The sequence below is a fragment of the Anoplophora glabripennis genome, unplaced genomic scaffold (genome assembly GCF_000390285.2).
Source record: "Anoplophora glabripennis isolate ALB-LARVAE unplaced genomic scaffold, Agla_2.0 scaffold532, whole genome shotgun sequence".
Classification (NCBI taxonomy): Eukaryota; Metazoa; Arthropoda; class Insecta; order Coleoptera; family Cerambycidae; genus Anoplophora; species Anoplophora glabripennis.
In genome coordinates this window covers 79,182-105,626 of record NW_019416635.1, presented here as the reverse complement: position 1 = coordinate 105,626, position 26,445 = coordinate 79,182, and the positions used below count along the sequence as shown (strand labels likewise).

General features: G+C 32.0%; 1 protein-coding gene across 1 annotated transcript in view; it reads left to right on the top strand.

Moving 5' to 3' along the window:
* Positions 1-20,460, top strand: part of LOC108914465 (rho GTPase-activating protein 100F) — a 224,447-nt gene extending 203,987 nt beyond the window's left edge. Inside the window, exons 14-21 of the mRNA XM_018720293.1 lie at positions 2,242-2,309; positions 7,721-7,919; positions 10,120-10,238; positions 10,295-10,430; positions 10,518-10,798; positions 12,197-12,431; positions 15,560-15,738; positions 19,314-20,460. Of these exons, the coding sequence (XP_018575809.1) occupies positions 2,242-2,309; positions 7,721-7,919; positions 10,120-10,238; positions 10,295-10,430; positions 10,518-10,798; positions 12,197-12,431; positions 15,560-15,738; positions 19,314-20,345 (2,249 nt within the window). The 3' untranslated portion in view covers positions 20,346-20,460. The remainder of the gene's footprint in view (positions 1-2,241; positions 2,310-7,720; positions 7,920-10,119; positions 10,239-10,294; positions 10,431-10,517; positions 10,799-12,196; positions 12,432-15,559; positions 15,739-19,313) is intronic.
* The last annotated feature ends 5,985 nt before the right edge of the window (positions 20,461-26,445 follow it).

Here is a 26,445-nt window from a genome sequence, read left to right as displayed (position 1 = left end):
CGGTTAATAATTAACAACTAACTTAACTACCCCTATTATTTTCCATGAGAAACTTGCATACAAGTTTTTTTGAAACATGAACGGGATTATGTATATGTGAAAATCCTCCATATTAACTGACTGCTGCAAGTTAACATTTCACACATCTTTAGTGTATTATGTGTGCACCAGTAGAATAAAAAGTAATAAATATATCAACAATAAATGTTTTATGTCTTCATGAATAGAATGCAACTTGTGGTTTCGTGCAAGCGATAAAATTTCAGGATACTTGGCACTTTACCAATTTACCTGTTTTCAACACTTCAAGTCACTATTGACTGTTACATTGTATGCGACTCGATGCAATTTATCTTTATTTCCCTTTTGAGTTAAATTTAACAAAACGTAAGACGCTTCATCGAAAAGAGCAAATAAAAATATTTTATTTTAGTGTCCATACCAGCATTTACAGCAAGCATTGCTATTTTTATTCAAAGCCAAGAATTAATGTAATAGTAATATTTTATTTATTTACAATGTTGAATTCACATGTACGAATCAGAATTTCAGTCATATAAAATGTACAGGGTGTTTATTTGTTTAACATACGAATATCCTAAATCTAAGCCTAAAAAAACATCTGTTACTGAGTCTATTTTTGGACATGTTATGAAAAAACAATTATATGCCATTTCCATGTTCATAATTTGAAAATAGTTTTGAAATTGGGGCAGAACTATACGTGGCTTATTCTGTACAATGCTACTTAAAGCATCATCTCATAACATTTCAAAGAAGGGTATGAACTTTCACCTTCATTTTTTACCAGCTTTTGTTTATAGCCTGCATTTTATATGAACTATACTGACGCAGATATATTTTTTACCTGTAGGCGATTAGAGTATTATTCTATGATTTATGTATATCTTCATGTACATTAATTCGATTAAGTTCAAAATCTTAAACTTGATTTGACGAAATGTGATATTTTTAAGAAGAAATGGAGAATTATTTATGGATTTAAATCCTTTACTACTTTTTTTAATCTGTTACTATTTTTGATAAAACTCCCAATGTCTATCTTGTTCGAGTATAACTAGTTCGCAGTGAGATATGTGAATTATAGGTACTGAAATAATAATTTGAAAAACCATTATATTTTTTAAATGCATCTGTGTCAGAAACAGCTTATCTCTTCAAAAATTGTGTTTTAGAAATCATGCTTTCTTTATATCTTTACTTAGACTGGTAGGTATGTTTTTTTAACAAGTAGCAATGCTTTGCTTTATTAAATTTAGTACCTCCTAGTATCTACCAAAATTATTTAATTAACATAAATTTTATATTGTCTGTAATAATTTATTTGTAGCATTTTTTTATTTGATTGGATCTTTTGCCACACTGAAAAGAGAAAAAAATTAATAAATAATCCCTTGCTCCGAAAGCATCAGTGTTGATTTTATAAATTTCGTTTTGCCTAACTAGAAATATCTCACACTGAGAAAATAAATCATTTATCACTAAAATATATTACACAGTCTACTTTTCGAAAAATTATTTGCTATCCTTATCAAAACTCGTTCTTAAATTGACATAATTTAAATGTGACAGTTTCTTTGTTTTATTTATGTAATATTTATTTTATTGGTACTTACCTCGTCGTTGACAATATTCAACCAACAAAAATCAAAATTTAAGGAATTATTTCAAATGCACCTATCACCACGTAACAAAATAAACGTGGACAGTTCTGTCATGTTATCATTAACACTTTTTTGACTTTTAAGTCAATTTGAGAACGAAAGTTTTGGTAATATGTTATAGTGATTTTTGTGTCGTGAACAATTATCTGCTCTCTTAGTGTGAAATATTTCTGATTAAGCTAAACGAAATTTATAAAATCAACCCTTTGTCTGATTCTTTTGGTGCAGTGATATTTAATAAAATTTTTCCCTTTTCAGTGTGACAGAAATACCCAATCAAATAAAAATATAAATTTTATGTTCCATTCCGATATTGTGTTTTACGTTTTCCCTTTATTTTTATAAATAACTTTTGCCAACAAAATGTTATAGTACTTCTAGTGTTACTGTTAACACCTTCAATTATAGACATGTTTCCTTGTGATTTTTCTATCGTTTTGATTAAATATATATTTCGCAGTCAAATCAAAAAGTGGACCACGAATAATTTGTGATTGATTTATATAAATTGACAGATTTCAATTGCACTAATTTATTATGATTTATCTAACTTTAGGATCAACTGGTTTGAGAGACCTATATTGTGTATTGGAATGCGACAGAGTGCACAAAGCCAGAACAGTGGTAAGTTAATTAATTGCTTTTAAATAAAAATTATTTTTTATTGATTTCGATATTTAGTTTTTAGTAGTCAACTGACAAATTATTTTATCCAACACTTGTATATAATGATACTATAATTTCTTTGGTTTTAGAGAAATAATGTGGCTTATGTCAGTTATAAGTCATAAGTCACTAGTAAGTTATGATTTATAACCCACTAGTGACTTATAGAAATCATAAAAAGACAAATGTTTGGTTTATTTTTCTAGTTTTTATTAGAAAACCAATTTGAAACAGTAATAAGTCAACAAATAACCTAAAATGCTACAAACTTATAATCTACCTACTTATTAATATTAACATTAACATTTATGGTAATTTGATGCCAAAGGATTATTGGAATCATTTTGTGGTAAATTTAAATGTTTGTGCTTAGACTTTAGAAATGCCACTAGTCTTCCAAATTTAGAAATTTCAATGTTCTTGTAAACTCTCAAAGTTGACTTCAACATGGAATATTTAGTCCACAATGTGGATGGAGCAAATTTCTCACTTAAATTGAAAAAATAAGCCAGCACGACATCTTCATTTACGCCCTTCACCCGTATTTTGATTTTCCAATCTTGAAATTCCTTCAGTTCTTATATATAGATTTTGATTTCTCCGGAATGATGCCTGCAGTAGCCGCATTAGCTTTTTCTAAAATTTCAGATGGAATTTCCACATTTTCCATTTTTTCAGTCTTGGTTTTAGGATTTCAACGCGATTTCAACCCAAAAAATATTGTTTGTGTTGTGTTTACTGACATCCCTTGGTCACGGCAAATAAAACAACCAGCAATATCACTACATCTTTCCCGCGCAAAATTAAATTTGACCTTGCTAATGTCAGTTGGGTAGGAAAAGTCAGGGCTGTATTTGAAATATTTATAAGTTATGAATTTCCTTCAACAGAGTTGTAATATAAAATTTATAATATTAATGGATTGTTAAATGTATATACTCATTATACCCGTATATTTACTTGTTACTTTATATATTTTGACTAAATCAACTAGTGTCTTTCGTACAATATATATAATTATAGTAGTATAGGTAAGTACAAAAAAATATTGCACTTAAAATATTGCAAGAAATTTAAAGATAATGTGTGTAATGTGTGGCTGAAAAGTTATTTGATGATTTTTAATAATAAATAAATAAATATATTGGAACTACTATTTTGTAAAGGGAAATTAAAAAAAAAACATTTATTTTAATAAGTCTTAAATTTTATTCCATTTTAAAAGAACTTAACACTAAATCATAACTTAAATAAATTAAGTATGTACATTTATGAATACTTAATGATCACAAATGTCGCCATTAATTTGTTTTTATTTATATTTTGAAAATTTTTGTTTATATCCTTAAGAGTATAATACAATCTTAGCCTAATATATAACAATATTACATATGTTTTTGGAAAATCTACACAAGGATGGTCATAATTATTACAAATGGTCAAAAAGTTTGTACATATGTCAGATTCTAAAATAATTTTTTCAAAATTTTTTTGGAAAATTATTTCCAAATTTGAAATAAAATCTACAAACTTGTCATGTGGATTGTGCAAATTTCCGAAGATATCACCATCAGCGTTTTTGTACGCTTTAAAATAAATATAAAGCGAAGAGTCGTCTAACTCTTCACGTGCCTTTGAATAATCTATGCAAACTACGGTAGTAGCCGAATACCCTGAAGATCCTTCCATTGTGGGAAATAGTGTTGGGGTTGCGTCTGAATTTAGTCGGCTCCGATCTTTATTCGCAAACATTTGGGACTCAAAGTGTTCACTACAAAGTCTATAGTTTTTATAAAGACTATCCAACTTGTCCAGTAAATCTTCCCGGTTGCTGGCTATTGCCCATGTCCTACTTCTGTATAAAAAAAATAAAACATCAATTTTTAGGCCAAGATTCATTTTGGTTGATTAAACTTATGGTTGGTTTATAAAAACGTATTAGTCCTAACTTATCCGTAACTTAATCCTAATCTTAGTCCTAAAAAGTTAAATGTACAGAATGTAATGTATTGGTTTATAAAAATCTTTTAACCTTGCCCTACCTCTATATATTATATTTTGTACATTTAACTTTTTAGGACTAAGATTAAGGTTAAGTTACGGCTAAGTTAGGACTAATACTTTTTTATAAACCAACCATTTTAGATAAGGATGTTATATGTAGGTTATAATGTCAATTTAATAATTGGTGTAAAAACTATAATCTTTTCACATTTTAGCACTACACATACCTTGTTGTATCAGCAGGAAATCTAAAGAAACTTTTCTTTGAAGAATATCTCTGATTTCTACAACTTCTCACTGCACAAACACCATGACTCATTGTCTTATACATTGTTATACTTAAATAACAAATAACGTTAGTCTCACACTATGTCAGTACTACACCAAATTATAAACAACTATTCACAAACAACTAATTCAACAAATGCACGCCTATGACTTTACTGCAACAGCAAAGTTAAATAAACTAAACTCGGTTATAGACGCTACGACGCTACTGACAGCATTTTGACGGATTTCCTACCAAGAAATGTCATGCGCGAGAACGTGCGCAGATGTGAAAAAAAGAGGATGTGTTATTGCTGGTTGTTTTATTTGCCGTGCCTTGGTTACAGACACAATTTAGGTTGACATTCATTTCGTTAAACTTTTTCTGACATTGACAACTTGAAATTTTAAGTTACTTTTATTTATTATTAAAACGAAATTCTATGAAAGTGTTGGATAAAATTTTGTATGGCACTCGTGTGTTACGTCATATAAGTCACTTGGGAAAATTAGCTAAACATTTCCCAGCATTACTTACATATACCTTAACATACTAGTACCATAAATAACTATACAGGATGTTTTCACTTTAAACTTGGAAAATGCAGGAATGTATTCCCTATCAAAAATTAAGTGTAGTTTGCTCTATAAAATTTTTTTATGAAAGCCTTTGTTTTGAAGATACAGGGCGTTGAAGCTTAAAAAAACACTTTTTGACATATCTCGGCTATCCACGAGTAGATTTGATATAAACTTGGTACACATTATGCGTATTGAGGGTTCTCATAATTAACAGAATATTAGTCCTATCGCATTAGCCAGTGGCGTGTAAAGTAGCTCCTTTTTCAAAAAAAAAGTACGCCATCGAGTTTTTCGAAGAATGTAAAGTAAATTTAAATACTACCATACAAAAGCAATCTAAAAGGTCTCTTGGTATTTTTCGATAATACGCAGCGTTCATGAGATTCTTGGACTATTAAGATTTCAATGCATGAAAAAAAAAAAAAATACGACATTGAGTTTTTCGAAGAATGTAAAGTAAATTTAAATACTACCATACAAAAGCAATCTAAAAGGTCTTTTGGTATTTTTCGATAATACGCAGCGTTCATGAGATTCTTGGACTTTTAAGATTCCAATGCATGATAACATGGCACGGTAGTGTTGAATGAGAAAAAGAGATATTTTTCTTTGGATCCAAATGCCGCATTAAAATTTATAGCAACTATTTTGTTTCGCAGCAAGCCAAGAACTTATAAATATTTTCATTACTTTCCTCTACTCAATGTCGTAATTTTTTTTTTTTTTCATGCATTGAAATCTTAATAGTCCAAGAATCTCATAAACGTTGCGTATTATCGAAAAATACCAAGTGACCTTTTATATTGCTTTTGTATGGTAGTATTTAAATTTACTTTATATTCTTCGAAAAACTCAATGGCGTACTTTTTTTTTGAAAAAGAGGCCACGCATCCCCCCTTTGAACGCCACTGGATAATGCGATAGTACTAATATTCTGTCAATTATAAGAACCCCCAATACGCATAATGTGTACCAAGTTTAAATTAAATCCACTCGTGGATAGCCGAGATATGTCAAAAAGTGTTTATTTTTTTTTAAGCTTCAACGCCCTGTATCTCCAAAACAAAGGCTTTTATATAAAATTTTTATAGAGTAAACTACACTTAATTTTTGATAGAGAATACATTCCTGCGTTTTCCAAATTTAAAGTGAAAACACCCTGTATTTCGAAATATAAATTGAGACCCTGCATTTTTTTAGTAGTAGTTTAAACCGCCGAAAAAATATTTTTTTCAACATTGGAAATTTGTATTGGTGAAAAACTGAAGGAATTTTTATTTTTGCCGAATTTTGCCTTGCTAACAAAAATAATGAAACCCACATTTTTTATAAATAAATAAAGAAGGAAGCAATGATTTTATAATAGTTCTATGGTATAAAATACAAGGTGTCCCGCCTAAGATCCGATACAAAGCAGGTGTATGTATGAGTGCCCTTAATATTGTAATTTAACCAAACTTGGTTTTGGTACAAAATTTATAATAACGAAGATACAGGTTATCAAAATTTTATTTGTTTATTTTATATTTATCTATGAAACCGGGGGGTAAGGTGACAAATTCATTTATAGCTTTTTTGTCTTTTTGTGGCTCATCGCTCAGTTTTTTAACTGCCACAACTTCTTTGTCGCCCATTGAACCGATTTGATAATTGAAAAATATCGGTTCTCCATTATTTTGTACCTAAAAAACTTAAATCTTACTGATGTCGTTAGGAGTAACCGTTTGAGTTAATCGTGTTTATAATTTAGCAAAATAGATGATTGTCAGATGGCATTTGATGTTACATACTTACTTTGCTGCCCAAATGATTTTTCACTTGAATATGTTTTTTTTAATGTAAGAGAATCGACTGTTTCAATACTCAAATCGATATACTAAGCCTCAAAAAAGTTGAGGCATTTAAAAGGCGGGCGATGTGCCGTCGGAGGCGCCCTCTATTAGTGAGGAAGTACTACTGGAAAAAATAAATTATATAAATAAATCTTACACTCTGTACATTAGTTATTATCAATTTTTGTATATAGGTAAGTTTAGTTAAGTAACAACATTTTGGGAACTCCTACATGCACCTGTTCTGTGTGGGTTCTTAAACAGGACACACTATATAATTAACAACTTTTTACGTTAAGATGAATTTAAAGTAAATTGAAATGTTGATTAATTTAATAAAATTAGAGTATTTGCAGCACAGGCATGTCAATCTAATTTCAAACCTTGAAAGAGAAGTTATAGGCTTTGAAAGTGGGGTTTCGAATTTGGAAAAAAATCAATATCTCAGTTATACTTAAACTTAGAAAAACCAAATTTGTTACACGGTCTGAATTCTTTCCAAATTTGTAAATACTCTATATATTCTGGACATCCTAAAATGTCCTAGAATCTCAATTAATCCAGAAACAGAAGAATGAATCAATAACAAGCGAATATAAAAGACATGCATGATACCTAAATGTTCAAGAAGAAAACATAATATGAGTGACGTTGAAAGACTGTACTATATTCTTATCCGTTTAGGTAAGAACCGGCGATTTGGTGTTCGACTGGGACGAAAGTTTCGAGTTAGACTTGGTCAACAACAGGGAGTTGGATCTGCTAATTTACTCGTGGGATCCACAATACAGACATAAATTGTGCTACAAGGGATCCGTCTATTTACCCACCCTGCTCAAGTCTGGTCCAATACATCAACTGGCGCTTAAAATTGAACCCAGAGGTACTGAATTCTTAGCAATTAATTCTCTTATCAATTATACTCGTATGTATGTATTACAGATTATTTAAATACGATTACTTGAAAAACGTATCATAAAATAGAAACCAAAAACTACATGGGTTTTTGGTTTGTATTATATCAGTTTTTCATTTGCTTTATGTTACGGTACTTACAACACATAAAAAATAACAAAAGAAATATTTTTTATTCAGCATTGTTCCACACGTAGTTAATAGTCTTAATATGATTCAAATTTTAATTTTGGTACGGACCGTTCCAAATATTTCTACATTCCTCTAAATAAATCCGTATGCATCCATAAATCCAATCCATAATTATACATCCCTTACATATTTTTAATTACACTTACCAACATCTTCTGGGACTTGTACAGGGTGTCCTATAGTTAGACTACCAAACTTTATAAGTACATTTTATGTAAATAAGAAACAAAGTTTAAAAATAAATATAGGCCGCAGGGACTCATCAGCCTGTACAGCTTACATAGGAACTATTTTCAGATCTGTGTTTATTGGAACTTTCCCTCCTATTTTTAAATGTTGCAAATTATAAAATATTTCTAGCAAGTCATAAAAAACAAGAAACAACAATATTTCAAAAACTTAAAAATATGTAATTCCAGAAATAAAGAAGTCGGTATAAGAACATATTCCTAAATTACAAGTACAATTTTTTTATTTAACACTTTCCTTATAAACAGTACAACATTGAAACATTTCTTTAGTATAAATACGTATTATTGACTATCAATTTTGAAGGTTTTTTTTATCTTCTTGTCTAATAAGTGATTATTATAAGTGAGTTCAATTGTTGTATAATTGTACTGTGGTATGGATTGGGTTTTTATAAATTGCGTTCCTCAGAATTTCTGCATGTGACATAATTTTTAAATCAGTTGTACTCCAAAACGTTGCAAATAATTTAAAATTACTAACTCTTTGATCAAATTGTTGAAAGTTGGGGCAATATTTATCCACAACACCCTCAGTCTGATAAGATTATGACTAAAATCTACATAATTATTGTAATACTCGCAATTTCATTGTTAACAAGCTCACTCTTAATGGGCTGTCAAGAAATTAACGTAATGCGCATGCGCTCAATCACATACGTTTCTGGTAAAATCCTTGATATAGTCTTTCCAATATCAATTGAATAACCAAGAGGTTGGCAGTATGTACCAGGTTCGGTCGCTGACGCAGCAACTTGACATTGAAATATTTGAGAAACGGTGTATAACTCAGCTGCACTGGGCCACTGGGCAATAAATCTCAGTTGTTGATAAGTGGTTGATAAATTGCCCAGCAGTGCAGTACAGCAATGCGAAATTTGATACAGATAATTTTTATTTATTATAGGCACCTTCTATTAGTCATTCAAATTTCAATTGCGAAAGGGAAAAACAAGACGGATATTTTGTTTACTCATATTATTACAACATGGCATTTTGAAGACCTTTTGAAATGGAACAAAACGAAATTTACCATCAATATAATAAAATTGCTTGAGAACATAAATAATTAAAATATGTTGTTAGACAAATAGGTAATAGAAATTTTGTACACATTATATACAAATTATTATCCTTAGCAGAAAACTTCTTTAGGGACGCCTATGAAACTCATTAAATTTTATTGCTAGACGTTTTTATACATGTTCGACTGACTTCGGAAAGACTATACATTCCAGTACATCCTAAATGTTCTAGAAATCCTCACGCTTACCTAAGAAATCCTAATGCATCTTCAAAGGTATAGACCAAGGGTCGGCAACTGGCGGACCGCGGTCCAGGTCCGGACCGCGGACGGTAAAATACTGGACCGCCAAAAATTTTTTGAAAGTATAAATTACTCAAATAATTATTTAAAAAATGTTTTTTACGATTAAGTGCCAATCTTATAATTTTCTTTTAGTATTTTACAATTGTGCGAGTGTTTTGAGTTCTTAATTAGTAAGCAGATTAAATTTGAGTCCAAATTAAAATAAAAAAATAAGAAATATGAATTTTTTTTCTGGACCTCGTTAAAAATTTTCAAAAGTATCTGGACCCCACCTAAAATTACTTGCCGACCCCTGGTATAGACTATAAACTTTCATGTGTTATCTTCTCGCTTGCATACAGTCCATTGGATACAATACTGTTTGGTCAAATATTATCCATTTCATCCCTCATTTTCAGGCACACTTTATTTGAGACTGAGACATAACGATTCGCAAACTCTTTATAAAAGAAGACCTCTTTCAACGCTGACGTTATCCAGAACTACACCTCTATTCGGTGTCGATCTGGAAGCTGTGGTAAATACAGTAAACGAAACGATTTAGAGAAACTTCTTCAAGTGTTGATCTTTCAGGTAAATCGAGAAAGTAAGACTGGTGGAGTTCCTGGAGGGGTCGCGACAGGCTTAGTTTCTAGTGCCCAACACAATATTCCAATTATTGTTAAAAGGTGCGTCGAGGAAGTCGAAAGAAGAGGACTGGATATTATAGGTAAGTCACCTAATTGTCTTATTATTATTATCTTGTATTAGATGACTAGATGTAATCGTAATGTTATTAATAATGAATCTTTTTCAGGACTATATCGTTTGTGCGGCTCCGCTACGAAGAAACGTATCTTGAGAGAGGCATTCGAAAGAAATAGCAGATCCGTGGACTTGAGTCCGGACAACGTGCCGGACATTAATGTTATCACGGGTGTCCTGAAGGATTATTTGAGAGAGCTGCCAGAGCCCCTATTCACCAAATGTTTGTACCAAATGATGGTAGATGCCTTAGGCGTCTGTTTACCCGACGATCCAGAGGGTAACGCTAAACTTATGTTCTCCATATTGGATTGCCTACCTAGGATAAATAGGGTAAGTTTCTGATGATGCTGATGAAAAATGATAGACAAATATTATCTTTGTTTTTTTTTAAATAAAAACGTAACTGCGTTGTCGGTTGACGATTCGAGAGGCGTATCGCTCCCTTCTTGATTAAAATTAAGGATTAAATCTGCGTTTTCTAGATGGTATCGAATTATAACTTCAAAAAACTTTAGGGATATATGCCCCATAGAAAATAGAATAGAAAAAAGTTAAAATATAAAGTTTGCAGATTTCAAGAAAAAAATGTTTGAAGTTATTATACTTAAAAGCTGGACGAATATAGTGTGATTATTAAAAAGCATCTTTTAGTTTTTCCGCGCGCCCTTCCAGGTAGTTCGAGCAGCCTTTTTATTCAGAATCATTGTGGTTTTCATACTGCTCTTATTATTGTGGTTTACTGTTTACATTAGTCTTACAACTGTTCAAAATGACCTGTGTCAAGCAAGCCAAAATGCATTAACAGCTTCTCGTTGCTATATAGAACGTTTTCTGGGTAGACCTGTGCCAAATACTGCTATCTTTACCGCGATGATTCAACGAGGATGTAAAAGGGGAAATTTGCGACCGAGTAGAAGAGGTGTATGTTGAGGCTGCCCACATCATAGTGTTGCAGCTGAGGAACTAATTTTTAAATATTGTGGGAAAAAACCTCCTCATATGTACAGCATAATTCATTCAACAAGCGTGTCCAAGTTTTACTACTAGCAGATTATCCGCTAGGGATTAGATTTTATAAATAGTTGTTACAACAAAACGCTTAAACTAAATTGCCCGATATATACCTGATGGGTTAGCTATATTTACATAAAATGCGATAATGTTCATAATACACATGTTTGTGAACTTGATAATGTGGATGCGATTCGCTGCAACGAGATCACTTCCAGCGCGGTTTTTATTTGAATTGTAGGGATTATCCACTATTCCTTAATTGGATTGTTCTCGTTACCAAATGGAATGGATGGTGTTCAGTATGTCTAATTTTCTTTAGTGACCTGCCTGGACTTCTTAAAGTTGTGGCCCTGGATTACCTTAATGAAGTTCAAGAAGTACACGGATTGAAGGAAGAGGACCGTAGCATGATCACTTCGGTCTTTTCCCTTCAACCCTGTCCACTTTTTTTATAAAGACATTTAAAAAATCAAGTACTGCAAATAGTTTAGGACTGCAAGATCAGTGAGAAGAAGGAATATTTGTCTTGGTTCGTTAAAACTGATTCAAACCAGTTGCTGTAACATCACGTACTGTTTTTTCTTGATTAGAATATTAATTAACATTTACTGACTATATTTCACAATAGAAGGAATTATTAATCAGGGTTTTATCTTTTACCAAGTGTTTTTTTAGCAAGAAATGAAGATTGCTTTATGATTATTTTGTTTTCAGGCCACCTTAATATTCCTCATGGATCATCTGGCCCTTGTGGTGTCTGCATCAGACAGAAACAAGATGTCAGCTCAGAATCTGGCCACGGCCCTCGCGCCGCCCCTCATGCTTCACTCCAACGAGTCCATGACACCGACGGCAGCCGCTAAGCCCCATCACGAACTGGACTACCAACAGCCCATCAGCGTCTTGAAGTACCTTCTGCAGATATGGCCTACTCCCAAGCATCACTCAGGTAATGTGTAGTGGTGTACATGATGCCTACTTAGAACAGTTGGTATTAGCAAGAAAAAGTGTTAAGATCATGATAACTACTGCATAATTCGTTTATAACAAGAAATATTCACGGATGCAATGAACTTCTTCATGTCTGAAGGAAAAGAGCATTTCCATCATCGCAAAATATAGATCATGTTTCCTAAAAAAGTATTTTTCCCACTTTGCATTTAGCTGTATGTAGGTGATGTACACAAATCTGAGAATACTAAATATTAAAATATCTGCCAAGCAGATATTTTTTGTCTTCTGTCTTATTGAATTTCATACAAAGAAATTTAATGTCATTCGATTCGTAGGAGTTTTTCTCCTTTAAAATGGAGAGAACACGAATTGTTAAAGGATTACATTGTTAGGTTGAACTGAACCAAGTTGCTTTCAAGCTTACTTTTTCTCAACATGTATGGATTTAAAAAACGCGTTTCTATATGAATTGATCGAAACTACAGATGATTTTAACACTTTTTCTTATAAATTGAGCACCTTACTTTCAACTCATCAATGTCACATCATCAGTTTTTTTGGTACAGTAAAAGTGTCATTTGGGAACTAGCCTTAGTACTTTAGACAAAGTTTATTTAGTGTCGAACTGAGCTTTCCAAAAATTTTAGAACTGGGAAGAAAATTAAATCGCATATTCTTTGATTACTGGTGACTTATCTTTATTATTTCGAGTATTCCTTGAGTTTCATAAATTAATGAAAATATGGTTTATATTGTTGAATAACGTTTTTTGCTGTTTGATATACACGTGAAAATTTCAGATATATTTTAATTTCAACAATTAAACATCTTTACGACTAGATACAAAGTTTTGATATGAAAAACTAAATGAAATCAATAGAAAATCTGTAGTTGATTGGCAATAAATAATATTTAAATATAGTTCCACACTAAATAAACTAAATAACACCCACAGCACATCAATTATTGACAGCTTCATCTCCAAGTACACTCTCACAATTAACCACAGTTTTGAAACAAATAATGTTAATATCAGTATGGGGATAAATGATTAAGATGAAGAATTTCCTTCAATTTCTCTATTTCATTATTGGAAATTAGTTAAATAAGCTAGTATTAAGACTATCACTGACTACGATCCAGTGTCATATAAGATATGTAGTGTAGAATATTGACAAATGTTCAATTAGAAATACCACTTCCTCAATTTTAATAAAGGAGTTTACCTAACAAATATTATTTCAACATTCTAGTTTCAGAATAAATATTGGAAATCATCAGTTCAATATTTTCTTCTGTTTGTTTACCTATTGGTGTAATTGTTACACTGTAACATATCCTCCTGTATACAGTTTTAATGAATTGGCATTTCTTCTTTATTTTCTATCATATTCTAAACTATCTCAACGGAACCTAGCCTTCAAAATAAAATATATTTTTGAGGAGAACGAAACAGGTTTTACTGACACTTGATACAAAATTATTAGTTAATAAAGTTATTTCTATAAACTTTAATGACAAAAAATGTCAATAACAACTATTTTCACTTATTTTGAGATTTCGATTTTTCATGTTCGCTTCTATAAAATATATTATACTTTCTGCCTTTTTCTATACCCTTTTTCTTGACCTACAAATTTTTGGACCTTCGAAACGTGTAAGAAATTCACAAAATAGGTGAGCTTCCGTAACATTATCCTTCTCTTAGGTCGTCAGAATTAGATTAATCCATTGTCTGCATGATCCTCCTGCTAAGGTCTTAATTTATCTACGCAAATAATAATTTCTATCTTGGACTGGAGATCATATGCACCACATAATTTAATTTTGCCACACCGTATGAGAGTACTTTTTTGGAGTCCGTATAAGATTTGCCGTTGGTCCTTTTAGGATTATACAATCAAATTTAAATGTTGCTGGAACCCACTGCTGTTGTCAAGCAAGTCATACTATCTACAACTTTTCTCGTACCTTTTTATGTAGAAACTTTATCGAGTCTTTCACATGGCCGATGCTCTGGTTGACTCAGACGTAATTTTACGTTAAAAAGACACTGGCTGGTGTCTTGCTATTATTTTACTCTATAACCCATTCAAAATGGAAGAAAGGAGGTGTCCCAGTTGGTCGATTTTTGTTGATGGTAGTTTTTCAGGGGTAGATTTTTTATTGTTCGGTTGAATGCCTCAACCATTCCATCTGACTGTGAATGAGTTGGTTCTTGAGACACTTAGCAGGCGGCAAACATTCTATAACACTTGGAAGTTCTGTCTCTGGGAACTCCATATCAACAAATCCAGTTTTCAACAAGTAATAATAAATAGTAATAAATAAACAGTAGTAATTCTATAGTAACCGCCTGCTGATTGAATATGGGATATATTCCGTGTGTTTTACAGAAGTGGTACAAGGCTACAAAAAAATAGCACTTAAAAGAGTTTATTGGTAATAATTTCAGAAGCATGTTGCTTCTTAATTCGCCTTTATAGCTGAAAGCATTAAGCAAATATTATGTCTATTACATAAGACACAATGTGAAATTGAGTTTAACAAGTGTTGGTATCAAAAACTATTTCAGATCACGAAATAGCATCTAGCACATGTTCTGGTAGATTCATATTCCTCTTTCGTAAATTAATTAATTCGATGTTTAAACAAATAGATTTGTCGAAACTATTTTATCTATTCCTAACCTCAAAAAAACATCCTGTAAGTCGTTCTAATGACATCAGGCTTAGTCGTAAGAAATTACGATTTTTTGATAGCTTCTGTAAGCTACATGTAACGCTCTGTAAGCTTTTCGAAAGTTACAGGTTCGCTTATGGGTATGTCCTCGAATGGACGACCAAAATTATGGAATAACATTTTTATAAATTGGCGTTAGAATCCGAAGTCGTTATTTAACGATGTCGTCTGTTAAAGTATAATTACAGAATAGGTCCGTTTGTCTTAAATTCCCTTAAATTATTGTCCCATCCAGCGATATTGACATTATTTGGTTCGAATCACACCAAAATCGCACCGCTGCCCGTCCACCGAGGTTGAAGTAGGTCTAGGCGGCCTTGCAGTAGTTAGCGTCGATGTGTGGGGGTGTTGTTGGTATTTAGAGGGGGCCTTTCCAGACAGGTCGTCGCGGCAGGCCACCCGGGCCGCGTGGAGACAGTCGCAGTGCGTCTCATCCGGGTCTGCAGGGGGCGCCGCGCGAGCCGTCTCGGCTCTCAGCGGCTCCGTTTCCTCCTCCTCCTCGCTCAGCAGTCTCGGGCCCGCGAGGCCCACAGCCACAGGGCCCATCACACCAGATACTCGTAAGTACCCAGCTTTATGGCAACTACACGTGTAACGACAAAGTGATGCGATTTAACTACTACTTCAAGTACACGACAAGTATATACAGGGTGTCCCGGAAAGGATTGGAAAAAATGAAATGATTGGATTTTTATCTAATTTTATGAGGGGGTGTTACATATACATTTTTTCTATCCAAGCCTGTTCTAAAAAGTTGGAGCCCCTTTTAGGTGGGAGCAAAAACAATGTTTTTAAACGTTTCTCAAAAACGACTGCAAATAGAAAAATTAATTTTGTTATACACGTTTTTTAGGTCTTCTAAAATATCACTGTATATCTTAGTGTTTGAATAAAAAAATGGCACTTCCAACCATACATGCCGAGCTATTTACTTCACAGTGAAATATATGTATATTTAAAGTATTTTTTGAATAGTATTCTTGTGACATCTGTTATTTTGATTTTGATTTCTAGTCATTAGTCAGTTGTGTAATGTAATTATTAAGCAAACCAAGTCTACTGTTCTCCCCCCCCCCCTTTCATTAAAATTATGGCAAATTATGTACATAGTTTATTCAAACCAAGAATATACAGATATGCATTTCATAACCTGTGCATCCAAAGGTGCTTAGAATGTACTTAAAAATATTCAAATCGATGTATTCCCAATTTACCACCTCACGTTAGTAATGAGAAGATAGCTGAATGAATATTTTACGGGTTGATGGATGGGGAGAGTCAACATGCTCCTGTTCACTGATCTCCAAGATTACCGGACTTGAATCTTATTGACTTTCTTTATTTGGATCTTATGCAAAGATTTATGAATTCTGAAAATGGCGTAAGAGACAGTTCTCAGATATTCACAATTCGTATTTGGTCTAGTAAACATGCGCATGTATTTTGATCAAATTTTGTGAATAATATACTTTTTGTTTCAACTTTTTCAAAGAAAAAAATATGAAGCAAATTGCAATGCAACAAAAATTCACCTTTCTATTTGCAGCCATTTTGGAGAAAATTTTAAATAGGTAATATAATTCTACCTAAAAGAGAGGGCAACTTTTAATAGGAAGCTTGATGGGAAAAGTTTGATAAGAAACATCTTCATAAAATTGGACAAGGATTCTAATATTTTATTTTTTCCAAGATCTCCGGGATATGTTGTATGTTCAAATCAACAGATTTCCTAGTCGTATATCTTTGCACAGTTCGGCCTCGTATAAAAATTATCGTCATGTTTTGTCGTTACTTATGTAGCTGCTATTAGAATGTGCGATTGTACAATACAATTAAATTAATTAAAAACTTATCTTTCAAACGGAAATTAAGCTCATTAAGAAAAATGCAAGGATCTGACACGTCTATAAGAGGATATTTTCAAATTTTGTCTTAATAAAGTATCGTACAATTGCTCTTAAATATATTACTCTCTGTTTCTTCGCCAATACTTCACAAATGGTTCAAATAACAGGTACCTGTTAGTTTAGAAAATGTAGTGACTAGACTATATTGTTAAAGTTAAAGTAAGAAGATATGTTGGAGATGGAAACAACCATACATAATCAGTATCACATTGACTACTTTTATATCTGGCTTGTATTTTCTATTGTTATCTTATGTCAATTATCTAAATCAATTTCAATATAATTTAAAATTTGGAGAAACTAAAAGAAGAACGAAGAAAGGCTGATTTCTTGTGACAAGTTTGTAAAAAAATTTTTTATTGCAAACTATTCTCGTCATCTATTTGTACAAAGTACAATAAACATTATATTAAAAATTGTAAAGTTGGAGTTACTTCCAGAAAACAGAATTGACGGAAGAAGAAGAAATACTGAAAAATTGTTCTGTCTCTATGTACATTGCTTCTTTAAATTTTAAACTTACCTATACCTATTTTCGAAATCTTTTATGGTTTGTCTAATAATATAACTAAATCTTTAATAACGACTTTCGATCAGATAGATAAAAGGACGTCTAGCTCTAGAGTAGAATGTTTTTGTCCTACTAAACGCTATTTTTTTGCTTAAACAGTTGACGATGTTAATTATAGGTACATGTAACGTGCGCTTATGTTATAAATGTGTTAATAGATACTGATTTAAACTAGTAAATAAATTAATATCAAAAGTACTCAATACAAAAATAAAAAGTATTAATGTAACAATATTAAAATAAATAGTAATAAATTTTCACGATATTTAGATTACGTCTTATATAGAGGTGGCAGTAGCGATGTTACGACAAACCGTCAGGACTGATTTTACGTATCAACAAAAGTAACATATTATCCTAAAACCAGTAAGTTGTTGGTCTATATACCTTGTAACTTCGTACGGTGTGCTATAGTGGATTACGACAGTATATTTGGTATAAAAATGTATAGGTATGTACGTCCCCAACACATCATCCGTCGATCTCATTTAATCTACTCTTATAGCTTGGAAAATCCGTCAAAAAACCAGCTACCTTGATCTGTTAGTTTATTTTCCAATTACTATCAGTTTACAATTTGATTTAATTCTATTTTGGAACCTCTACGCTCTTCTCGCGGTTTCGCGCGTTATTAAAAGTATGGGTTTTTACGCTGGCGCCTCCACGACGCAACAGATGACTGTCACATGGCCCTGACTCTAAGCGAACTTGTTAAATATGTTGGTAAATTTCTCCGAAGGACTTCCTTCTTGAAAGCCCTCAACTTTCGATAATTTGTGATGACTGAAATATTTTACTTTTTGGCCCATCCGTTCCGAGAACTAACAAATAAATTACCACGCGACCCGGCTTTTGTTACGTACGTGTTTGAGAATGTGAAAAGCTGTCATAAAATGTTACTGGGTAAGAACTAACGATCTCTAGCAAATAGTCAAAAACGAATAATGCTAATGCTTTAAAAAGATATGAAAAAACTTGCCTGTACCAAATTTTAACGCTTTATGTTTTTCGGGAAAGGTATGGGTAAAGTTTGATTTCAAAAAAATTTTTTAACGCCATTTTCTGAAAAACAAAAGACGATAAATCTGTCAACTGTAAAAAAATTATGTTCTCTCAGTTCCTGAATTTGAGGTACATGTTTCAAAACACTGTATACATTTTCATACCAAACATATTCTCTGCTTACTGCGTTTATGAGAGATCCACGACTAATTTTCCTAATATTAGATATAAAATCCAATTTTTCTTGAATTACTAACCAGAAAATAAAGTTCAAACATTGACATGGCGTTAAACCAGTAAATTGTTTTTATTTAGATTCCCCAATGAAATTTCAACGTTACTAAAGTTTTTGTGCAGTTATTTTGAATAAACTCCATTGTATCAAGTTTGAAGTGCATCTTAAATAGTTCTTCAATTCGTTCATCCTTGCAACCTTTTTAGAAAAAAATGTCCTTTATTTTGATGAGATGAATTAGTCTGAAAGTTTGTCGCAACGTCGCTGTTACAACCTGCACAATTATTTCCTTTCGGAGTTACATGATAATATTTCCAGTTGAAATTTCCGTAATATATTTTTTATTCAAGTAACTGAGACTACTACTGTAAACTCATCTAGGAGAAGAAAATACCTTTAACCAACGAAGAAATGTTACAGGGCCAATCATCAGCAAGCAAAGGTCCCTACCGGCCGCTGTCTCCTCGGGTAGGACCTCCAGCGGCATCCTCGTCGGGAGGGGGCCTCAGACCGCGCCAGGTGATAGTCTCTTCTCCAGGCTCTCCAAGCAGCAGTAGCGATTCCCAGTCCGGTTCCGAATCCGTTAAACACTGCCTGCCCAACCGCGTCAGTTCCCCCGCGATCCGCGCATCTCCCTCCTCACAAGCTGTGATGAGGTCCTCCCCCTCGGTTACTATCAACTCCCCGGGTATTAGACACTCTCCTTCCATAACCAGCACCACCTCAGGTAATTCTCCAGGTCCGAGAAATTCGCCGTCGATAACCAGCTTGAGCCGAGCTTCTCCGTCGGTTCTGGGCCAGGTTTCCAGGTCCAGTTCTCCAGCCATGCAGGCTAGCTCTGCAGGATTGAACGTCACTCTCGGAAGCACAACCCCATCCTTTTCGACTCTATCAACCCTGCAGGGCACGAGTAACAATACAACCTCTACTAATCACTATGGGCCAAATTACTCGCAACCGGCTAGCTATTCTCAGCCGACTTACGCTAGCACCAATCCGTTTCTAACTGGAGCTTACATGAGTTATACTCCTGGAGACATGAGTTACAGCGATAAATTTAACACGATCGGATCGACTAAAGAAGTCAAGTCATTTTTCGACTCTTATTCAAGCGACACTTCTAAATATTCGACGTTGAATTCGAAGACCAGCAGCTACGATTCTGAATCTATCTTCACGACATCCGACAGCAAGTACAACACGATCGGAAGCAAATATCCGGAGAAAACTAGCTACCTAAGTACGACATATTCGTCTGATCTGAAGTACAGTCCTGGAAAGAACGACGCTTTCGACGTCAGTCCAAATGTTACACAGTCCACTAGCTCTACTTCTGGCTTATTAAACGTTGAGGATACTCCGACGCCCACCAGCAGCATCGAGACGGAAGACAGCAACACCAGGGAGGTAGGAGAGAAAGATGTGGAAGGCGACGGAGAACAGAGCGACTGAATTTTTGCGGTTTGGGCCCAATAATAATCCACTTTTTATTGTGGCAGCACAATTAAAAGACAACATTAGGGTATATTACATTAGGAATCACCCATCATCGATGTATGTACCATTCTTACCTGTATCACCATCAATAAGACTATAAATACGAAAAGAAACGTCTTAGTTATATTTAAATATATATGAAGGATATATGTATTTGCTTATTAGAAATCAAACTTATAATTAGGATCATTGTTATCTAATATTTAAATTATATAATTTTAGTTGGTAGTTAAATGAATATTTATTAAAGAAATAGAGAAGTATCTAAATGGAACCTTAGAAAATGATTGTTGCGTGTTGCACAATTTGATTGTTTTATAATTTTCAAAAGTGTGATAATCACTCAATGTTAAACATACCACGACTGCTGACTTTTAATATATAAGAAATTTACCATTTTAATTCTAACGTTATGCTTTACCCGTGTTCTAGAAATAAAATTATCATTTTTATAGAGAGATTAATTTCGTAAATTTGATAACTGATCTTGTCTTCGTACAGTATTCTTCATGCCTATATTTGAAAAAATGTATTCTTAACTGTATTACACTATATAAAGTTTATATCAAAAGAATTAGTATTAATACATATATTAAGCGTAGGCATTAGCTTGAATATTTTATTTAGCATTATAGAGAAATTTAACAATGGGAGCACCTTGTAATTATGTGTAAAGTTGAGAACAAGAATGAGTTTTTTGTTTTTCCAATAGAAAATATGGCATGGAAAACAACATTCTCTTGCATGTAACGTCGATTCAATTAAATTGAAGGAAATGCCGCATAAAAAAATTGTTGTTAAAAATACAAGAAGAGTATGGTTGTGGTGAACTCATTGATAACTATTTGTAATGTGCGTGATAGAGTTGTAGAATATCGTCTGGTTTGGTAAAATTCTTATGTGTTAAATACCTGTTCGTGTCTACTGATTTTTATTTTTTTTTTCATTTAAGATAACTGCACAAATAAATACTAATGTATAAAAAAACGTCACTGCCATGTAACGTATATTTAGGCAGATTTCCATCTGGTATTTGTAGCGAAGTAAAATTTGTATGCCACTGATTTATCACATGTTCGTAGAATGTGACATTTAATTATTTTAGATTTGTAATTTTCCAAGATATCCTGACGGGTATCGCTTGAAGGAGGATCTGATCTCTGTACATTCTTAAGGTGTATATAAATACTTATTATAAAATGCAAACTGAAAGTTGATGTAAACTTTTTAGATATATCTATTATTTTCACTTGATTGTTGGTATTTGTATTTTATATATGTACAGTGTTTATTTACTTCCGTTGATTGCCATGCAAAAATTTATTTAGATGTTCGACGGCGTATGTATAGTTTTGTTACTGATAAAATGTTTATTATGAAGATGATTAAATGTCTCCATGTATATAATCAATATTATTGGGCGTATGTTTAGTGATTAAATATTTGTATGGCAATAAGTAATATCTTCGAATATGTCTAAGATGTAGGACGTTCCAGATGCATACTGAAAATGCTTCTTCCATATTTACCTCTAGTCACATTGTCAGGAAAAGCTGTGTATATTCTTTTGTAAATAAAATGTGGAACGTCTGCTTTATGCTCTCGGGGCAGTTTAGAATATCGGACGCAAAACAATCATTAGTCCTTACTGGCTGTTCTTAAATTGTGTAAGCATGCAATTGTCAATTGTTCCCACCTCACCTATATGGACTAACTTTGATTAATTTGTTTTAATTTACACATATTTTAGACTTAATTCAATAAAAAACAATACACAAAAAATAATTTCATATACGTTTTAACGGAGTATTATACCTCCATGTAAGACGATGAAGCCATTAGAAATGCTTCATTACTTCAGGATTTTTCCCTAACCTCAAAAAATAGCTCAAAATCGGTGAAAATCTCGATTTTTGCTAGAATAGTTAAGATTTTGAGAATAAAGTACACAGACGTGTTAACCGGGTCAAAATATCTCTGCACTGTTTTCTCTAAAGTGCCTCCTTGTGGAGCCATTTTTTATCAATTTTGAGCATTAAAATACCTACAACTTCTCAAGAATGCAATTTAGAGAAAAAAGTGCAAGATTAAAAAGTTTTTATTTTGACCCCATTAATACGTTTGTGTACTTCAATTTTAAAATCTTAACTATTTCAACAAAAAATCTAGATTTCCATTGATTTTGACCTGCTTTTTCAGGTTAGGGAAAAATTTTGACAAGATGGAGCATTTCTGATGGCTCCATCATTTTCAGCGGAAAATTCAGGGGGAACGCTATGTTAAATTGCTGTCGTTTCTTTAAATTTGCTCAAATACTGAATATGTTAAAACAGTTCTTGAAAACAGGCTATCATTGAAAGCCAATTGGCATCGAGTGACACTTTAAGGTATTTTGTTTTTTTCTAATTCACTTCCAATTGAAAAATTAAAGTGTTCTGTTACTTCTCAAAAAGTATCTAGTTCTCAGAAACTAATCTGGAAGGAAAATATAGTTGTGTAGAGGATGATTTTTCGAAGAAGGTACTATTTAATCGTGTTTTTCTACTTTAAATAAAAATTGGTCAGTGTGAGTCACGATTAACAACTTTGGTACGAAAATGCTTCCTTAAAAAGCTACGGGACTTCAGACATTTTTTTGTTCAATTTTATGTAAAAACTCCGTCACTTTTTATTTCAATGAAACTTGGAATAGAAAAGTTTCTGGAAATCCAAAGATTATATTCAATTTATTTCTTTACTTAAAATACAGAAGACGCTGATTGAAACGAAAAATGTAGTAGCAAAATATTATTCTAAAGCAATAGTTACCTTTATTTTCTAGGAAATGTTAATGTCGATAACACATGGAATAAGAGAGTCTTTGTGTAAGTTTTTTGAATATGTACTTTTTTTGCTAAAACTACGTAATGTTTTGAAAAACTACAAATAAACTTATGAATCAATTTCATATATCCTGACACCCAGTATACTTTATTTAAATACGTATAAAATACTCATATTATTCCAATTATCGGAAACTATAAATAATTATTTAACTTTCTAGTTAATAGACAACTATGGCTTTCATTTAAAAAATAAACATTTGCTTTAGAGTTCCGTGAGATCTACTAAAAAGCTATGGTTATCATTTTACAATCTATCCAACAGCGGATACGCACAAGTAGTCGAAATTGTCACAAAAATGATTATTTCTCGATGATAATTCGACAAATAAAGATATATATTTAAGCAATTTCTTGAAAATTGATCTCGAAAACATTCGACACCAGTTTTTTTCTGTCTGTAGTAGTTTCTGAGATACCCTGAAATCTAATATAATTTATCTCACTATGTACAAAGTTACAAATGGATCAAATATTCTTCAGGACACTCGTATTAATCTCGAGAGAGGTTTATTTCGACGTTAAACTTCACGTAACACGTTCACTCCTGATTGATTGATTTTGAAATTTTGAAATAAAGAGAAAACTAATAGAAGAATAGAAAAAATGAGTCAAATGATACTCATTTAAGAAGTCTGCATCTTTAATACATGTATGTGTTCTTTTAAAAAAAGTTATCGATTGATCTAGATCTTATGTAATTAAAAAGTAGAATATAAATTAATCAGGTGATTCTTAGACAGTGAGTATCTTTCAAAAGTGTATAATTGTTGATATGATAAGTTCATATAGATGTCTGTTCCGAATTCAATTTTTTTAAATCAAATTCATTCAATTGCAAATCAAATTTAATTTATTAATTTAATATTTTGCAAAGGTGTGCACTTGAAAGAATCTATTTTCTTTAGCGGTTTTCTTTTCAATATAGCATCTCTCTTATGAAAAAAATGGCAGTAGAAACAAACAAAAACATCAAATGGTTGTCAGAAAAATACCTCGATCAGATAAAAATCAATTACTAATTAAAATGATCACAAACGCAAACTGAGGAATGTTTAATATTTTCATTTACTGTCTTTTTTTATGTGTTAAGGTAGTTAATCTGGAACAAACGATGCCTGGCTGTTCTAAATATATATTTTTGTAAATGGAATTGATTCGCAGAATGTTGAATTTGTTTTACATATGAGTGAAATTGATATTCAAGTGCAAATATCAGAAATGAGCTAATAAACTTTAGATCTACTGAGATAACAATGACGCAGTGCTGTGTCTTGATTTTGTAATGAACAAACTGTTAGTAATTGCATCTTACCTGGAAAATGTGAATCAGTTTGCAACATATTCTAAACTGTCTTCACTTAAACATTTGTGTAAAATCTCTTTCGTGTTTTCGTTGAGTTCTTTTATGGTGCTAGGCGCAAGCAGGTATTACGTTTTGATGTTTAATGCACACAAAAAAAAGGGTGGGCGGGTCGTATGAAAAATCCTGCCGTCACCTTTGCCTAAGTAGTAAATGTGGCTAAAATGTATATTATGTTAGAGACTGTGTGCCGTGGAGAGAGATATACTCTAGTCAATTTTAAGTTCTGTCAATTTTAGAACGAGTAGTGAAATTATTAGTAGAATGTTTAACGCAAGCACTGGGCTATGCTGTATTTAAAAATATAAAGGACATTCAGGAATGACCACGATATTTACGTTTCATTTTAACTTAAAGATAAAACAAAATTTCTTATCAGTAGAATGATTTCTGTCTTTTTTTTACTTTATTGCACTCTTTCATATTTCCCAATAGCGTGAAAAAAAACTTGAAAATTCTCGTAGTTTACAGGGTGTTTAAATATTCCACCTACTAAATTCTGCTGATGATTCTTTGACCTGAGGTAAGGAAAAAAGTATTATGTATTCGGGTCACAAACACTTCATTTTTTTTAAATATAAAGTGATAAAGTTTTATTATTTTTTAAGTTATTCTCAGTTACTTACTTTACACAGTTCTGAGACAGTCTATTCAAAATCGTTGCATTTATATCCTACACCCAACAAAATTACTAAATACCGTACTAATAATCCAGATAATTTGTCCGTCCTTTTGAGAATCTTTTGATGTCTTTAATATTTTAAATATTAGTGTATTTGCAGTTTTAATATCAATTTAAATATATTTCTTTAATACCAATTCATCTACAGGGAAACCTGAAACAAATAATTAGGACTAAAAAAATAATAAAACTTTATCAGCATATATCTGAAAATATAAGGCACTTACCGATCTATATCGATTTATACACCTTTTTTCTTATTTTTTTTTTTTATCAAAATCCCCTGTAGAATTTTGTAGGTGCAACACTCTCTATATATAATCATATAATATTATTAGCTGCTTATGTTTTGGGGAAAATGACTCAAACATATGATGCGTTTTCATTTATATACGCTGTATTCGCTGTATATCTTAAGACTTTTAGTTTAGCAAACAGAAAAAATGTTTGTTTATGGTACCATTTATAGTTTTATTTTGTTATTTTCTTCACTTCAGAGTTTTATTCATTTTGTGTTATTTACTTCCCTAGTTAAAATTAAATCTACAGTTATGGTACAATGGACATTTTAAATTACAATAAGGTCACTTGAAATTTCCTTTCATAAGATGTGTTTCATTTTCTGTCAAAAAGATAAAGTGGGTTTATGTTTATAGTTTATTATAAAATCATTGTTTATGTAGGTATTATTGCGGTAAAATATGTTCATTGTATAGAAATTGAAAAAAGTGATTCTTATATATTTTAACGTTTTAATAAAATTAGTACCTACATAATCCAGATTATTTTAGTTATCAAGATATAATTTTAAAGTTTATAGAAAATAATAAATAACTGAGGTAAATAAGAGTCGTTGTACAAGTCCGTTGACATCATGTATAAGGTATTTTAGGATATTTTCAGAATAATTTTATATTTGATCTAAAATAAACAACAAAAAAACTGACGAATTTTGAATCAATTTACAGTTTTATAAAACAGACTAATCTGTGTTTCGGGTCACAAAATCTCATTCCAAACGGAGCATCCGGTAGACTGAATTCATTTTTACTAAAGGAAATTTAATTTTTTTTAAATGCCTTAAGAACGTTGCTAACAGCCTCAAATATTGATCTACCTTCACTTTTT